Source organism: Somniosus microcephalus, unplaced genomic scaffold (assembly GCF_052327205.1).
Source record: "Somniosus microcephalus isolate GS21.2 unplaced genomic scaffold, FLI_Smic_1.0 unresolved_chr7, whole genome shotgun sequence".
Lineage (NCBI taxonomy): Eukaryota > Metazoa > Chordata > Chondrichthyes > Squaliformes > Somniosidae > Somniosus > Somniosus microcephalus.
The window spans coordinates 4,835,530-4,851,358 of NW_028225185.1; the positions used below are offsets into that span (position 1 = coordinate 4,835,530).

The 15,829-nt window shown below is 55.3% G+C and overlaps 1 protein-coding gene across 1 annotated transcript in view; it reads left to right on the forward strand.

Annotated features, from left to right (window-relative positions):
* LOC147086416 (uncharacterized) overlaps window positions 1-15,829 on the forward strand; it is a 40,858-nt gene that overhangs the window by 20,084 nt on the left and 4,945 nt on the right. The window contains exons 3-5 of the mRNA XM_085978517.1: window positions 8,743-8,979; window positions 10,189-10,351; window positions 13,011-13,130. Of these exons, the coding sequence (XP_085834643.1) occupies window positions 8,743-8,979; window positions 10,189-10,351; window positions 13,011-13,130 (520 nt within the window). The remainder of the gene's footprint in view (window positions 1-8,742; window positions 8,980-10,188; window positions 10,352-13,010; window positions 13,131-15,829) is intronic.

The following is a 15,829-nucleotide window of genomic DNA, read 5'->3' on the forward strand; positions in this document are numbered from 1 at the left end:
GCAGCGCTCCCTCGGTACCACCCCTCCGACAGTGCGGCGCTCCCTCAGTACCGCCCCTCCGACAGTGCGGCGCTCCCTCAGCACTGCCCCTCCGACAGTGCGGCGCTCCCTCAGTACTGCAACTCCAACACTGCGGCGCTCCCTCACTACTGCCCCTCCGACAGTGCGGCGCCCTCTCAGTACTGCCCCTCTGACAGTGCGGCGCTCCCTCAGTACTGCCCCTCCGACAGTGCGGCGCTCCCGCAGTACTGCCCCTCCGACAGTGCGGCGCTCCCTCACTACCGCTCCTCCGACAGTGCGGCGCTCCCTCAGTACTGCCCCTCCGACAGTGCGGTGCTCCTTCAGTGCTGCCCCTCCGACAGTGCAGTGCTCCCTCAGTACTGCCCCTCCGACAGTGCGGCGCTCCCTCAGTACTGCCCCTCTGACAGTGCGGCGCTCCCTCAGTACCGCCCCTCTGACAGTGCGGCGCTCCCTCAGTACCGCTCCTCCGACAGTGCGGCGCTCCCTCAGTACCGCCCCTCCGACAGTGCGGCGCTCCTTCAGCACTGCACTGAATTGTGTCGGCTTAGCTCAGTCGGCAGCACACTTGCCTCTGAACCAGAACAGTGACGACACCTGAAAGGTACGTCATTGGCTGTGTAGCGCTTTGGGACGTCGCGAGGTGGTGTAAGGCGCTGTACAAATGCAAGATCTTTCTTTCCTCTGCCTCTCTTGGGCAGGTAGGGTGAAAGCAGAGGCCTAGAATTAAGCCTGGGGCCGGGTGTCTCAGAAAAGAATAATGTGTGTCTCGCGAGAGAACTTGACACCTGAGGTCACTGCCGCTTTCTTTCTGCTGTCCCAGCTGAGATCCGCCAACTCAGCATAGGCCAGGGGATTGAACCCATGGCTTCCCTGCTCTGAAAGGGCTCGGTGATGGAGACCTTTGCCCCTCGGCCCCCAGCCGCCTGTCTGACGCTTTTAACCGGCCCTTGTTGATAGTTGTGCAGCGATGGGCTGCGGGATTATTCCGTCACAGCCCAGCCCCCGCCCCCACCCCCCCACCAGCTTCCTGAGCACGAGAGCCCCAGTGTCGCCTGAGCAAGGCGCGACGCCGGGGGGAGCCGCAACACTCCCACTGCTGCAAGCGGAGACTTCCTCTCCACAGTACGAATGTGGCGTGTGCAGCTCAGAGAGGAAGCGGGAGAGAGAGGGAGGAAACGGGCTGAGGAAACTGCACCCTGGAAACAATACAACACATCCACATTTGGAAATCGTCGGGAAGGGAGACAGGATTCCGAGAACGCAGGCTTAACTGTTTTACTGCTGAATCGTGCTTGCCATACGGTTACAAACCCATGGACTCTTTCATTCAAAGAAAGAAAGACTTGTAATTTCTCCAGCGCCTTTCACCACCTCAGGACGTCCCAAAGCGCTTTACAGCCAATGAAGTACTTTTTGAAGTGTGGTCACTGTTGTAATGTGGGAAACGCGGCAGCCAATTTGCACACAGCAAGCTCCCACAAACAGCAATGTGATAATTGATGCGCTATCAACAATACCAAAGACTACGAGATGGACTTATATGAAGTAGGCTTTTATTGACTAAGAACTAGAGCATGCCTCTGCTAGTGAATCCATCCTAAGAGCTCCCGGGGGAAGGGTGGTGAGTCACCTTTAAACCCGGGCTTAGGGGTGGAGCCAGAGGCTGAGACATGCCTGGACTTGTACAGGGTTAACAGTGGTTTACCACACAGGCATGTACAGGTTAACAGTGGTTTACCACAATAATGACCGGATAATCTGTTTTAGTGATGTTGGTTGAGGGATAAATATTGGCCCCAGGACACCGGGGAGAACTCCCCCTGCTCTTCTTCCAATAGTGGCCATGGGATCTTTTATGTCCACCTGAGAGGGCAGACGGGGCCTCGGTTTAATGTCTCATCTGAAAGACGGCACCTCCGACAGTGCGGCGCTCCCTCAGTACCGTCCCTCCGACAGTGCGGCGCTCCCTCAGTACCGCCCCTCCGACAGTGCGGCACTCCCTCAGTACCGTCCCTCCGACAGTGCGGCGTTCCCTCAGTACCGCCCCTCCGACAGTGCGGCGCTCCCTCAGTACCGCCCCTCCGACAGTGCGGCGCTCCCTCAGTACCGCCCCTCCGACAGTGCGGCGCTCCCTCAGTACCGCCCCTCCGACAGTGCGGCGCTCCCTCAGTACCGCCCCTCCGACAGTGCGGCGCTCCCTCAGTACTGCCCCTCCGACAGTGCGGCGCTCCCTCAGTACCGCCCCTCCGACAGTGCGGCGCTCCCTCAGTACTGCCCCTCCGACAGTGCGGCCCTCCCTCAGTACTGCCCCTCCGACAGTGCGGCGCTCCCTCAGTACTGCCCCTGAGACGTTATACGGAGATCCCCATATGCCCGTTCAGCTGAGCATTCAAGATCTCAGGGCACTATTGGAAGAAGGGCAGGTTGCGGGGGACGGCGGCTGGCGTTCTCCTGGTGCCCTGGGCCAACACATCTCCCTCTACCGCCACCAAAAACAGAATAACTGGTCATTCATCTCATTGCTGTTTGTGGGATCTTGCTGTGCACCAACAACAAAAAATCAGCCAGGGTTCCTCTCCTGATCACAATCCACTGGCTCCTCGCTGGAACACGTGCACACGCATGGGCGTCGGGTGCAGAGAAGGCCGGGCCAAGCTGCGATGCTGCCTGTGCGGACTCTCCTCTCGGTTCACCCAGGGAAGAATGGCCATTTCGGGGGGGGGGCGGGGGTGCGGTGCGGCGCGCCCAGAGAGTCGTACCCTGGGAAAAAGGCAACACCTTGAGGTGAGGGGTATGGGGAGAAAGCAGGGACTGGGTACTGAAATTGGATGATCAGCCATGATCGCATTGAATGGCGGAGCAGGCTCGAGGGGCCGAATGGCCTACTCCTGCTCCTATCTTCTATGTTTCTATGTCTATGTTTCTATGTGAGGGAAGGGGAGAAAAATAGATGAGCGAAAAGAAACGGCTGGAGATGCACAGCGGGTCTGGTGAAGAGGCCGCACCCATAACACTGATTCCTGGGACGGCAGGACTGTCGTATGAGGAGAGATTAGGTCGACTAGGCCTGTATTCACTAGAGTTTAGAAGAATGAGAGGGGGATCTCATTGAAACGTATAAAATTCTGACAGGGCTCGACAGACTGGATGCAGGGAGGATGTTTCCCCTGTCTCGGGGGGTCTAGAACGAGGGGTCACAGTCTCAGGTTACGGGGTAGGACATTTAGGACTGAGATGAGAAATGTCTTCACTCAGAGGGTGGTGAACCTGTGGAATTCTCTACCACAGAAGGCTGTGGAGGCCAAGTCACTGAATATATTGAAGAAGGAGATCGATAGATTTCTAGACACAAAAGGCATCAAGGGGTATGGGGAGAGAGCGGGAATATGGTATTGAGATAGAGGATCAGCCAGGATCATATTGAATGGCGGAGCGGGCTGGAGGGGCCGAATGGCCGACTCCTGCTCCTATTTTTCTATGTTTCTATTGACCGGTCGATTCCCCTTTCCGATACTTGGGGAGCCTGCCGTGCATTCCCATTGTCTGTCGTGGTGTTGTACAGACTAAGGGGTAGAAATCAGTCTGGGGCGGTGGCGCATAACGGACGGTATCCAACTGGCCGCCCACCAACGCTCCCCGTAATTTTTTTTGGGCGGTGCAGCCCATTCAAAAGTCCCTGCCTGCGCGTTTTAATTTTCCAATGTCAAACGCCGGCTCAGCCGATCCGTTATCGCCTGTTTAGCGCCAGCGGCCGAGGCGAGTTTCGACCCCCCCACAAGTGTTTGTACACTCGCGTCGCCACACCATAGGAAGGATGTGATTGCATTGGAGAGGGTGCAGAGGAGATTCACCAGGATGTTACCTGGGCTGGAGCGCTTCAGCTATGAAGAGAGACTGGACAGGCTGGGGTTGTTTTCCTTAGAGCAGAGAAGGCTGAGAGGGGACCTGATTGAGGTGTATAAAATTATGAGGGGCATAGATAGGGTAGATAGAAAGGAACTTTCCCCTTAGTAGAGGGGTCAATAATCAGGGGGCATAGTTTCAAGGTAAGGGGCAGGAGGTTTAGAGGGGATTTCAGGAAAAAGTGACATGATTCAGTCATTCATGAAAGAAAGACTTATGAAATAATACTGAGCGGCCTGCGGGTGGCGCTGTCCAGGGAGAGTATAAATACTCGGGCACGGGCCCAGCTTGCTCAGGACATTCTTAACAGGAACTAGTGAAGGACACAACTAGACCTCCATGTTGTAAAACAGTTGATTAAAGCTTTGTTTAACGCTTAGACCAAGTGCCGAGTAGTTTTCTTATGTCAAAAACTTTTTCACCCAGAGGGTGGTTGGAATCTGGAACTCACTGCCTGAAAGGGTGGTAGAGGCAGGAACCCTCACAACATTCAAGAAGCATTTAGATGAGCACTTGAAACACCATAGCATACACGGCTACGGACCAAGTGCTGGAAAATGGAGTTAGATTAGACGGGGCTTGATGGCCACCGCGGACACGATGGGCCGAAGGGCCTCTTTCTCTGCTGTATAACTCTATGAGACATCATTTCAATTGTTCCTCCGCAGACCTCCCCCCTCCGAGCACCGTCCTTTTGCGCAGTCGTGCACTTCCTGCGTGTGGTGATTTGATATTAAAAAGTCGCAGTGAAAAAAAGCCGGCTTCTGGCCACAGCGGACCACCCTCGTCGAGGAGAGCGGGTGGAGGACCTGCTCCCCAAAGCTGCCTCGAGCTTGCGTGACTGCTGGCTGTGGTGGCTGATGGCGCAGGTCCCTCGGGTGCGGGCTGTCTGAAACCGCTGATTTAACAGGCTGCTAATGTAAATGAGCGGGGTTCTGGCAAATCTTCCCATTGCACTGGGAGTGTCAGCCTCGATTATGTTTTTTTTGTTTTGCTGCTTAGCAAGTTTAAAAAAAAACTCTCAATTTATTACCACAACGCCGGTGCTAAAAGCGGAAAAAAAGTCTGAGAGGTCGCTGGGAGTCGCGGTTCAGAAAGCTGCAGTTCAGTTTTGTAGGATGACCGCATGAGCGGCAAGCTATCAGCAGCTGAGGAAAAGGCAGTCAGCTCAGATCAGAGGTGCATTGCAGCCCTGTCGCTCGCCTCGGAGTCAGAAGGTTGTGGGTTCGAGTCCCACTCCAAGGACTTGAGCACATAATCCAGGCGGACACTCCCAGTGCAGAGCTGAGGGAGCACCGCACTGTCGGAGGGGCAGTTCTGAGGGCACACTACACCGTCCGAGGGGCAGTTCTGAGGGAGTGCCGCACTGTGGGAGGGGCGGTGCTGAGGGAGCACCGATCTGTCAGAGGGGCAGTGCTGAGGGAGCGCCGCACTGTCGGAGGGGCAGTGCTGAGGGAGCGCCGATCTGTCAGAGGGGCAGTGCTGAGGGAGCGCCGCACTGTCGGAGGGGCAGTACTGAGGGAGCGCCACACTGTCAGAAGGACAGTACTGAGGGAGCGCCGCACTGTCGGAGGGGCGGTACTGAGGGAGCACCGCACTGTCGGAGGGGCGGTACTGAGGGAGCGCCGCACTGTCGGAGGGGCGGTACTGAGGGAGCGCCGCACTGTCGGAGGGGCGGTACTGAGGGAGCGCCGCACTGTCGGAGGGGCGGTACTGAGGGAGCGCCGCACTGTCGGAGGGGCAGTACTGAAGGAGCGCCGCACTGTCAGAAGGGCAGTACTGAGGGAGCGCCGCACTGTCGGAGGGGCGGTACTGAGGGAGCGCCGCACTGTCGGAGGGGCGGTACTGAGGGAGCGCCGCACTGTCGGAGGGGCAGTACTGAAGGCGTGTCGGAGGGGCGGTACTGAGGGAGCGCCGCACTGTCGAAGGGGCAGTACTGAGGGAGCGCCGCACTGTCGGAGGGGCAGTACTGAGGGAGCGCTGCACTGTCGGTGGTGCCATCTTTCGGATGAGACATTAAACCGAGGCCCTGTCTGCTCTCTCAGGTAGATGTAAAAGATCCCACGGCCACTATTGGAAGACGAGCAGGGGGAGTTCTCCCCGGTGTCCTGGGGCCAATATTTATCCCTCAACCAACATCACTAAAACAGATGATCTGGTCATTATCACATTGCTGTTTGTGGGAGCTTGCTGTGCGCAAATTGGCTGCCTTGTTTCCTACATTACAACAGTGACTACACTTCAAAAAAGTACTTCATTGGCTGTAAAGCACTTTGGGACGTCCTGAGGTGGTGAAAGGCGCTGGAGAAACACGAGTCTTTTTTCTTTTAATCAGGGAACCTACCTTTTTGGAAAATCAGAGATGTAAACCCAGTGGCCTAGTTTATAGCCCGGGTTTTCCTTCTACTGCCTGAATTCTGGCTTCCTCTCATGAAGGCACTGGCTCTTGACGGGGAACCGCTCTATGGGCCACCATCCCCTGTGCTTCACCCAGGTGGCAATTCATCATTTATCGACTTGGACAGCGAGGGCTGGATTTGGCCAATGGGGAGCTTTTGGAGGCGGAACTCCCGCTTGTCGGGTTTCAGTCCCGCCCCCATCGACGTCCCACCAACCCACGCTATTTTCCCTTGATTGACCTTGTTAAGTCCGCCCAGCGGGCTTAGCAGGCCAACTAAGGGAAAGCCGGTTGCAGAGAACGTCAACGTCTGACGGTTCGTCTGTCAAAAACTTTTGACAGATGAATTGTCATCGTTTGACAGCTCAGTGAAGCTGTCAAACACTGACATTCTCTGTAGTTTGATGAGTTCTTGAATTCAAGACCTCATCAAACTTCTTTCTTTTACAGAAATGAGATGGTTGTTGCATTGGAGAATGCAGCGGCCATCTGTCATCTCTGCCGCAGAGGTCCGAGACTCTCCGCATCCCCACCGACTGAAGCCTGCAGGAAGAAACAAAGATAAGTACGCTTTTACTAACACTTTGCACTTACCTCAGATACACTTCTCTACACTCTTGCACCCATCACTTACCTTCACACCACACTTTTGCACCCCCCCCCCCCCCCCGATCCCCGCAGACCCAGTACTCGCCTCGCTGAGCTGGCGGGTTTGGGAGCCTTCGGGAAGCCCGCACTTGTGAGGGCAAAAAGGGTATAATCCTATTTTCTGCCTGTTAACTACCTGTTAACAGGCAGTTAATAGGCTTTAATCCCTTCCCGCCTCCAAGGAATGAGGACCCGGCGCGGGTCGGCTACCCGCCTCCTGGGAAGATGGCATGGAGGCGGGTTGGGGGCAGGATGGGCACACGCCCCCCCCCCCCCCAGATTCTGCCATTTTCCCGGCAGCCCCGCCTCCACACCCGCCTCCCCAGGGCTGGCAAGATCATGCCCTGAGTGTCAGTATCTGTCATAGATACATAGATACATAGAAGATAGGAGCAGGAGTAGGCCATTCGGCCCCTCGAGCCTAAATTCAACGAGATCATGGCTGATCATCCAAATTCAGTACCCTGTCCCTGCCTTCTCCCCATATCCCTTGATCCCTTTAGCCTTAAGAAATATATCCAACTCCTTCTTGAATATATTTAATGAATTGGCCTCCACTGCCTTCTGTGGTAGAGAATTCCACAGGTTCACCACTCTCTGGGTGAAGAAATTCCTCCTCATCTCGGTCCTAAATGACTTACCCCTTATCCTTAGATCCTGTCTAAAGAGGATGTCACAACCAATCAAGTTCACACCCGAATCTGCACACATGCACTTCCCACCTGTGCTGACAGCTCTCTTAACCTCCTGGGGAATGGGAGCGCGCTCCAAACCAGAGGTAGAAATTCGAAATAACAACAGAAAACGCTGGAAAAACTCAGCAGGCCAGGCAACATCCGTGGAGAGAGAAACAGAGTTAACGTTCCTGTCTGCTGTGGCCTTGTCTGAACATCTTATGCTCTAAGCATGCAGGTGCAGCAGGCGGTTAAGAAGGCAAATGGTATGTTGGCCTTCGTAGCGAGAGGGTTCGAGTACAGGAACAAGGATGTCTTGCTGCAGTTGTACAGGGCCTTGGTGAGGCCACACCTTGAGTATTGTGTGTAGTTTTGGTCGCCTTATCTGAGGAAGGATGTTCTTGCCATGGAGGGAGTTCAGCGACGATTCACCAGACTGATACCTGGGATGGCAGGAATGACGTATGAGGAGAGATTGGGACGATTGGGCTTGTACTCGCTGGAGTTTAGAAGAATGAGAGGGGATCTCATTGAAACTTATAAAATTCTGACAGGACTAGACAGACTAGATGCAGGAAGGATGTCCCCGATGGTCGGGGAGTCCAGAACCAGGGGTCACAGTCTAAGGATAAGGGGTAGGCCATTTAGGACAGAAATGAGGAGGAATTTCTTCACCCAGAGACTGGTGAACCTGTGGAATTCTCTACCACAGAAGGCAGTTGAGGCCAATTCATTAAATATATTTAAGAAGGAGTTGGATATATTTCTTAAGGCTAAAGGGATCAAGGGGTATGGGGAGAAGGCAGGGACTGGGTACTGAAATTGGATGATCAGCCATGATCTCATTGAATGGTGGAGCAGGCTCGAGGGGCCGAATGGCCGACTCCTGCTCCTATCTTCTATGTTTCTATGTCTTAATGCGCTTCTCCAGTGTTTGAACGGAAGCACTAAATTAACCCACCTCTATTAAATTATCACACAGTGGGATCTGTTTCCAGCATGCCAATCATTGATATATCTGAGCAGATTGGAATTCCTGCCCTTGGGCGCGTTGCCCAGTTAGGAGATGAACCGACTTTTATTTTTTCCCCAATTCAGAAATTCGCAGGCGAGGCTCGAAGGACCCACTGGGAAAGCAGTCCCTGTTGTACGACAGTCCCTACGAGCCGGGGGAGGTGGGAGCAAAGCCGGAGGCGCCCGGGAACGCCGGCCTGGAGAGGGCAGGGAGCCAGCGGCCCACTGACAGCTGCCTGCCGGAGAACGACGGGCGTCCGGCGGCAGAGTACGAGCAGCCCTGGGAATGGAAGACGGAACAGATCGTGAAAGCGTTCGCAGGTACAGCAGGAAGCCCGCGGGGGAAGGGGGAACTGTGCTCACTTTGCTCAAGAGGGTCGGGTGGGTAAAGGGTCTGACGTAAGAAAACTACTCGGCACTTGGTCTAAGCGTTAAACAAAGCTTTAATCAACTGTTTTACAACATGGAGGTCGAGTTGTGTCCTTCACTAGTTCCTGTTAAGAATGTTCTGCGCAAGCTGGGCCCGTGCCCGAGTATTTATACTCTCCCTGGACAGCGCCACCCGCAGGCTGCTCAGTATTATTTCATAAGTCTTTCTTTCATGAATGACTGATTCATGTCAAGGGACCACCTAATGCGGTTCTTGGCTAAAAAGGGGCCAGGAATCGCTGAGGTTCCCTCACTGTTCTGTGCTGAGGTATCTGATCACAGCCAGGGCAGAAGTTGGCAACAACTTATATATTTATACAGGGGCCTTTAATGCAGTAAAACGTCCCAGGGCGCTTCACAGGATTTGACACCGAGCCACATATTAGGACAGATGACCAAAAGCTTGGTCAAAGAGGGAGGTTTTAAGGAGCGTCTTAAAGGAGGAGAGAGAGAGGCGGAGAGGTTTAGGGAGGGAATTCCAGAGCTCGGGGCCCAGGCGGCTGAAGGCACGGCCGCCAGCGGTGGAGCGATGGAAATCGGGGGGATGCTCAAGAGGCCGGAATTAGAGGAGCACAGAGGTCTAGGGGGATTATAGGGTTGGAGGAGATTACAGAGATAGGGAGGGGAACGAGGCCATGGAGGGGATTCAAAAACAAGGATGGAGAATGTTAAAATCGAGGCGTTGCTTAACTGGGAGCCCATGGTGATCAGCAAGTCAGACACTCTGCAATTGGCCCCGGCACCTCAGGGCTACAAGAGGGGAAAATGTATCATGGTTCCTTGTGCCTGGTCGCTATCTAGCGACACGCTCAGGAAAGCGTGTTACTGTGTGTTGTGCGCAGGACAGGTGCAGGCTCAGCTCTGATGCTGTCCTTTGTCGAATAGTCTGTCAAAACTCACACTTGGGAAGAATGGGTGAAGTGCTTGGGGGGAATGGTGGGGTTTGCTGGGGCTCTTAGAACAGGACCTCAGTGTGAGAGAAGTGGAAGGAGGTGTGATGCCCAGCCGCGGAAAGGTGAACAGACCCTTGACGGATACTTTGTCTAATAGTGTTTGCCACCTTCTGTCTGTCTCTACCCACCCCCCGCCCCCCCCCCTTAGCCCAGTTTGACTCCGCAGAGAGAGCGTCTCCGCCCAAAGAGGAGAAGGTCAAGCACCATCACAGGCAGCCGAGCTGGACTCAGAAGGTCCTGAGACAACAGAGCCCAGAGAGCGGAGAGATGGGAGACAAGGTGGATCCAACCATTCCCTTAGAAAAACAAGTGTAAGTGACAACAGCCCCTCTCCTGTTCCTCTGGAGTTCTCAGTATCCAATTCCACACACCCTGCCTCCCCGCCGCGTCCACACTGTGCTGAAATCCAAACTCATCGCGCCCTCTCTTAAGAATTAGGAGCAGGAGTCGGCCATTCGGCCCCTCGAGCCTGCTCCGTCATTCAATAAGATCATGGCTGATCTTCGACCTCAACTCCACTTTCCCGCCCGATCCCCATATCCCTCGATTCCCCTAGAGTCCAAAAATCTATCGATCTCAGCCTTGAATATACTCAACGACTGAGCCTCCACAGCCCTCTGGGGCAGAGAATTCCAAAGATTCACCGCCCTCTGAGTGAAGAAATTCCTCCTCATCTCAGTCCTCAATGGCCGACCCCTTATCCTGAGACTGTGACCCCTGGTTCTAGACTCTCCAGCCAGGGGGGAAACAGCCTCTCAGCATCGACCCTGTCAATCCCCCTCAGAATCTGATATGTTTCAATGAGATCACCTCTCATTCTTCTAAACTCCAGAGAGTATCGGCCCATTCTACACAATCTCTCATCATAGGACAGCCCTCCCATCCCAGGAATCAATCTAGTGAACCTTCGTTGCACCGGCTCTAAGGCAAGTATGTCCTTCCTTAGGTTAGGAGACCAAAACTGTGCACAGTACTCCTACTCTCTAACTCATTCCTCCCCTGGAACTCCTCATCTCCCTCCCTCCTCCAATCTACAGAGTTTGAAGACCAAAGCGCGAGGTCAAATATTCACCATTTCTTGATTTAGCACATCTTTTCTCCTACCCTTTTTCAAGCTTGGTGCCCCACACTCTAGGCCATGAACCTTCACCCAGGTTTAACTGGGGTTTCCATCTTCCCACAGCTGTATCAGTTGTGGCTCAGTGGGTAGCACCCTCGCCTCTCCAGAGACTTGAGCACAAAACTCTAGGCTGACACTCCAGTGCAGTACAGAGGGAGCGCCGCACTGTCGGAGGGGCAGTACTGGGGGAGCGCAGAACTGTCGGAGGGGCAGTACTGAGGGAGCGCAGTACTGAGGGAGCGCCGCACTGTTGGAGGGGCAGTACTGGGGGAGCGCAGAACTGTCGGAGGGGCAGTACTGAGGGAGCGCAGTACTGAGGGAGCGCCGCACTGTCGGAGGGGCGGTACTGAGGGAGCGCAGTACTGAGGGAGCACCGCACTGTCGGAGGGGCAGTACTGAGGGAGCGCCGCACTGTCGGAGGGGCAGTACTGAGGGAGCGCCGCACTGTCGGAGGGGCAGTACTGGGGGAGCGCAGAACTGTCGGAGGGGCAGTACTGAGGGAGCGCAGTACTGAGGGAGCGCCGCACTGTCGGAGGGGCGGTACTGAGGGAGCGCAGTACTGAGGGAGCGCCGCACTGTCGGAGGGGCGGTACTGAGGGAGCGCCGCACTGTCGGAGGGGCAGTACTGAGGGAGCGCCGCACTGTCGGAGGGGCAGTACTGGGGGAGCGCAGAACTGTCGGAGGGGCAGTACTGAGGGAGCGCAGTACTGAGGGAGCGCCGCACTGTCGGAGGGGCGGTACTGAGGGAGCGCCGCACTGTCGGAGGGGCAGTACTGAGGGAGCGCCGCACTGTCGGAGGGGCAGTGCTGAGGGAGCGCCGCACTGTCGGAGGGGCAGTACTGAGGGAGCACCACACTGTCGGAGGTGCAGTACTGAGGGAGCGCCGCACTGTCGGAGGGGCAGTACTGAGGGAACGCCGCACTGTCGGAGGGGCGGTACTGAGGGAGCGCAGTACTGAGGGAGCACCGCACTGTCGGAGGGGCAGTACTGAGGGAGCGCCGCACTGTCGGAGGGGCAGTACTGAGGGAGCGCCGCACTGTCGGAGGGGCAGTGCTGAGGGAGCGCCGCACTGTCGGAGGGGCAGTACTGAGGGAGCGCCGCACTGTCAGAGGGGCAGTACTGAGGGAACGCCGCACTGTCGGAGGGGCAGTACTAAGGGAGTGCCGCACTGTCGGAGGGACAGTACTGAGGGAGCGCCGCACTGTCGGAGGGGCAGTACTGAGGGAGCGCCGCACTGTCGGAGGGGCAGTGCTGAGGGAGCGCCGCACTGTCGGAGGGGCAGTACTGAGGGAGCGTTGCACTGTCAGAGGGGCAGTACTGAGGGAGCGCCGCACTGTCGGAGGGGCAGTGCTGAGGGAGCGCCGCACTGTCGGAGGGGCAGTACTGAGGGAGCGCCGCACTGTCGGAGGGGCAGTACTGAGGGAGCACTGCACTGTCGGAGGGGCGGTACTGAGGGAGCGCCGCACTGTCGGAGGGGCAGTACTGAGGGAGCGCCGCACTGTCGGAGGGGCAATACTGAGGGAGCGCCGCACTGTCGGAGATGCCATCTTTTGGATGAGACGTTAAACCTCTCAGGGGGACATAAAAGATCCCACGGTCACTATTTCGAAGAAGAGCAGGGGGAGTTCTCCCCGGTGTCCTGGGGCCAATATTTATCCCTCAACCAAAATCACTAAAACAGATGATCTGGTCATTATCACATCGCTGTTTATGGGAGCTTGCTGTGCGCATATTGTCTGCTGCGTTTCCCACATTACTACAGTGACCACACCTCATTGTCTGTAAAGCGCTTTGGGACGTCCGGTGGTTGTGCAATTTGTTCTATAAATGCAAGTCTTTCCTTCTTTCAGCTGGTATCACGGAGCCATCACCCGGATGGAGGCAGAGTCTCGCCTGCAGACGTGTAAGGAAGCCAGCTACCTGGTACGAAACAGCGAGTCGGGAAACAGCAAGTATTCTCTTGCCTTAAAGTGAGTATTCGGGAGGCCTCGGGCACCTGTGCTGGGCACTGGGGTGGGGGGGGTGGGGGGGGTGGTGGCAGCTTGAAACGCTTTTACAACAAGAATGAAGCAGCGTTGCTCTTTGAACCTCACTCTCGTAAATTGGCGAAGCAGTTAATTGAAGGAAGCGTCCCTGGGCTTCCGCACCAGCTGTTGGCCTCCTCTGAGCCTCTTGCCAGTGTCCCCTTCAAAAGCACAGCTGGGTGGAGGTGTCACCAATGTGTCAGTGCCAAACCGGACAAGCGGCATGGCAGGGGTATGAACATAAGAATTAGGAGCAGGAGTCGGCCACTCGGCCCCTCGAGCCTGCTCCGCCATTCAATAAGATCATGGCTGATCTTCGACCTCCCGCCCGATCCCCATATCCCTCGATTCCCCGGGAGTCCAAAAATCCATCGATCTCGGCCTTGAATACACTCAACGACTGAGCCTCCACAGCCCTCTGGGGTAGAGAATTCCAAAGATTCACCGCCCTCGGAGTGAAGAAATTCCTCCTCATCTCAGTCCTCAATGGCCGACCCCTTATCCTGAGACTGTGACCCCTGGTTCTAGACTCTCCAGCCAGGGGGAAACAGCCTCTCAGCGTCTACCCTGTCAATCCCCCTCAGAATCTGATACGTTTCAATGAGATCACCTCCCATTCTTCTGAACTCCAGAGAGTATCGGCCCATTCTACACAATCTCTCCTCATAGGACAGCCCTCTCATCCCAGGAATCAATCTAGTGAACCTTCGTTGCGATGCCGCTAAGGCAAGTATATCCTTCCTCAGATAAGGAGACCAAAACTGTGCACAGTACTCCAGGTGCGGTCTCACCAAGGCTCTATACAATTGTAGCAAGTCTTCCTTACTCTTGTACTCCAAACACCTCGCAATAAAGGCCAACATGCCACTTGCCTTCCTGGGATCAGGTGTAGGGGGCGAGGGGTCAGGAGCAGCTTAAGGTGCCAGGGGGTCAGGAGCAGCGGCACGATGTGGGATCAGAGGTAGGGGTAGGATTCGAGGGGCAGGGTGGGATGAGTGGAAGGGGCAGGGCGTCAGGGGCCAGGGACGGGAATCAGGGGCAGGGTTGGAGACCAGTGGCAGCGGCAGGGCGTCCGGAACGGGAGGGACGGGAACGTGGGCCGGATCAGAGGCTCGGATGGGGTGGAGGCAGGGGTTCAGGGTACGCTGTGGGTGAGCCACATTGTGGGGGGACAGGAGGCAGGGCGAGGCAGGGCTTGCACACTGCCCAACAGTCAAAACTGCACCTGAGTTGGCGGGGCCAGTGAAGAAAATATAATAGCAAAATACTGCGGATGCTGGAAATCTGAAATAACGACAGAAAATGCTGGAAATACTCAGCAGGCCAGGCAGCATCCGTGGAGAGAGAAACAGAGTTAACGTTTCAGGTCTGGGACCCTTCGTCAGAACTGGAAAAAGCTGGAGATGGAACAGATATTAAGCAGGTGCAGAGACCGGGGGGGGGTGCGGTTAGGAGGGGAGGAAGGAATTGAAAGAACATGCTGTGAAAATGTTGCAAATGGGAATGGCAAAATCATACTGCATGAGAAATGGAGGCAGGGATAATTATCTGAAATTGTTGAACTCAATGTTGAGTCCGGCAGGCTGCAAAGTGCCCAATCGAAAGATGAGGTGCTGTTCCTCGAGCTTACGTTGAGCTTCATTAGAACAATGTAATAGGCCGAGGACAGAGAGATCAGAGTGGGAGCTCACGATGCGGTCTCCTCTACATTGGGGAGACCAAACGCAGATTGGGCGACCGCTTTGCGGAACACCTCCGTTCAGTCCGTAAGGGTGACCCCGAGCTTCCGGTCGCCTGTCACTTTAATTCACCGCTTCACTCCCACTCTGATCTCTCTGTCCTCGGCCTATTACATTGTTCTAATGAAGCTCAGCGTAAGCTCGAGGAACAGCACCTCATCTTTCGATTGGGCACTTTGCAGCCTGCCGGACTCAACATCGAGTTCAACAATTTCAGATAATTATCCCTGCCCCCATTTCTCATGCTGTATGATTTTTGCCATTTCCATTTGCAACATTTTCACAGCATGTTCTTTCAATTCCTTCCTCCCCTCCTAACCCCCACCCCCCGCCGTCTCTGCACCTGTTTAATATCTGTTACATCTCCAGCTTTTTCCAGTTCTGACGAAGGGTCCCAGACCTGAAACGTTAACTCTGTTTCTCTCTCTGGCCTGCTGAGTATTTCCAACATTTTCTGTTGTTATTCCAATGAAGAAAGGTTGATTTTGCCACCTTTCCGAGGTGATCCTGCAGCACAGAAACAGGCCATTCTGCCCATCAAGTCAGTGTCAGTATTTTTCCCACATGAGTCACATAGTCTATTCCCCGTACCCTTTAATATCCCAGCCCTTAACCTTCGAGGCTCTCGTGAAAATGCCCCGCCATCTTAAGTTTTTTAAAAATTCATTCTCGGGATGTGGGCGTCGCTGGCAAGGCCGGCATTTATTGCCCGTCCCTAGTTGCCCTCGAGAAGGTGGTGGTGAGCCGCCTTCTTGAACCGCTGCAGTCCGTGTGGTGAAGGTGAGCGCTTTGAACTGAGTGTCTTGCCAGACCACTCCAGTGCTACACTGCCAGTGGTTTGGGGTTAGGCAGGGGACAAATAATCGGCCCTGGCTGCTCCTCTTCATCTAGTAACTCCCGGTGGGG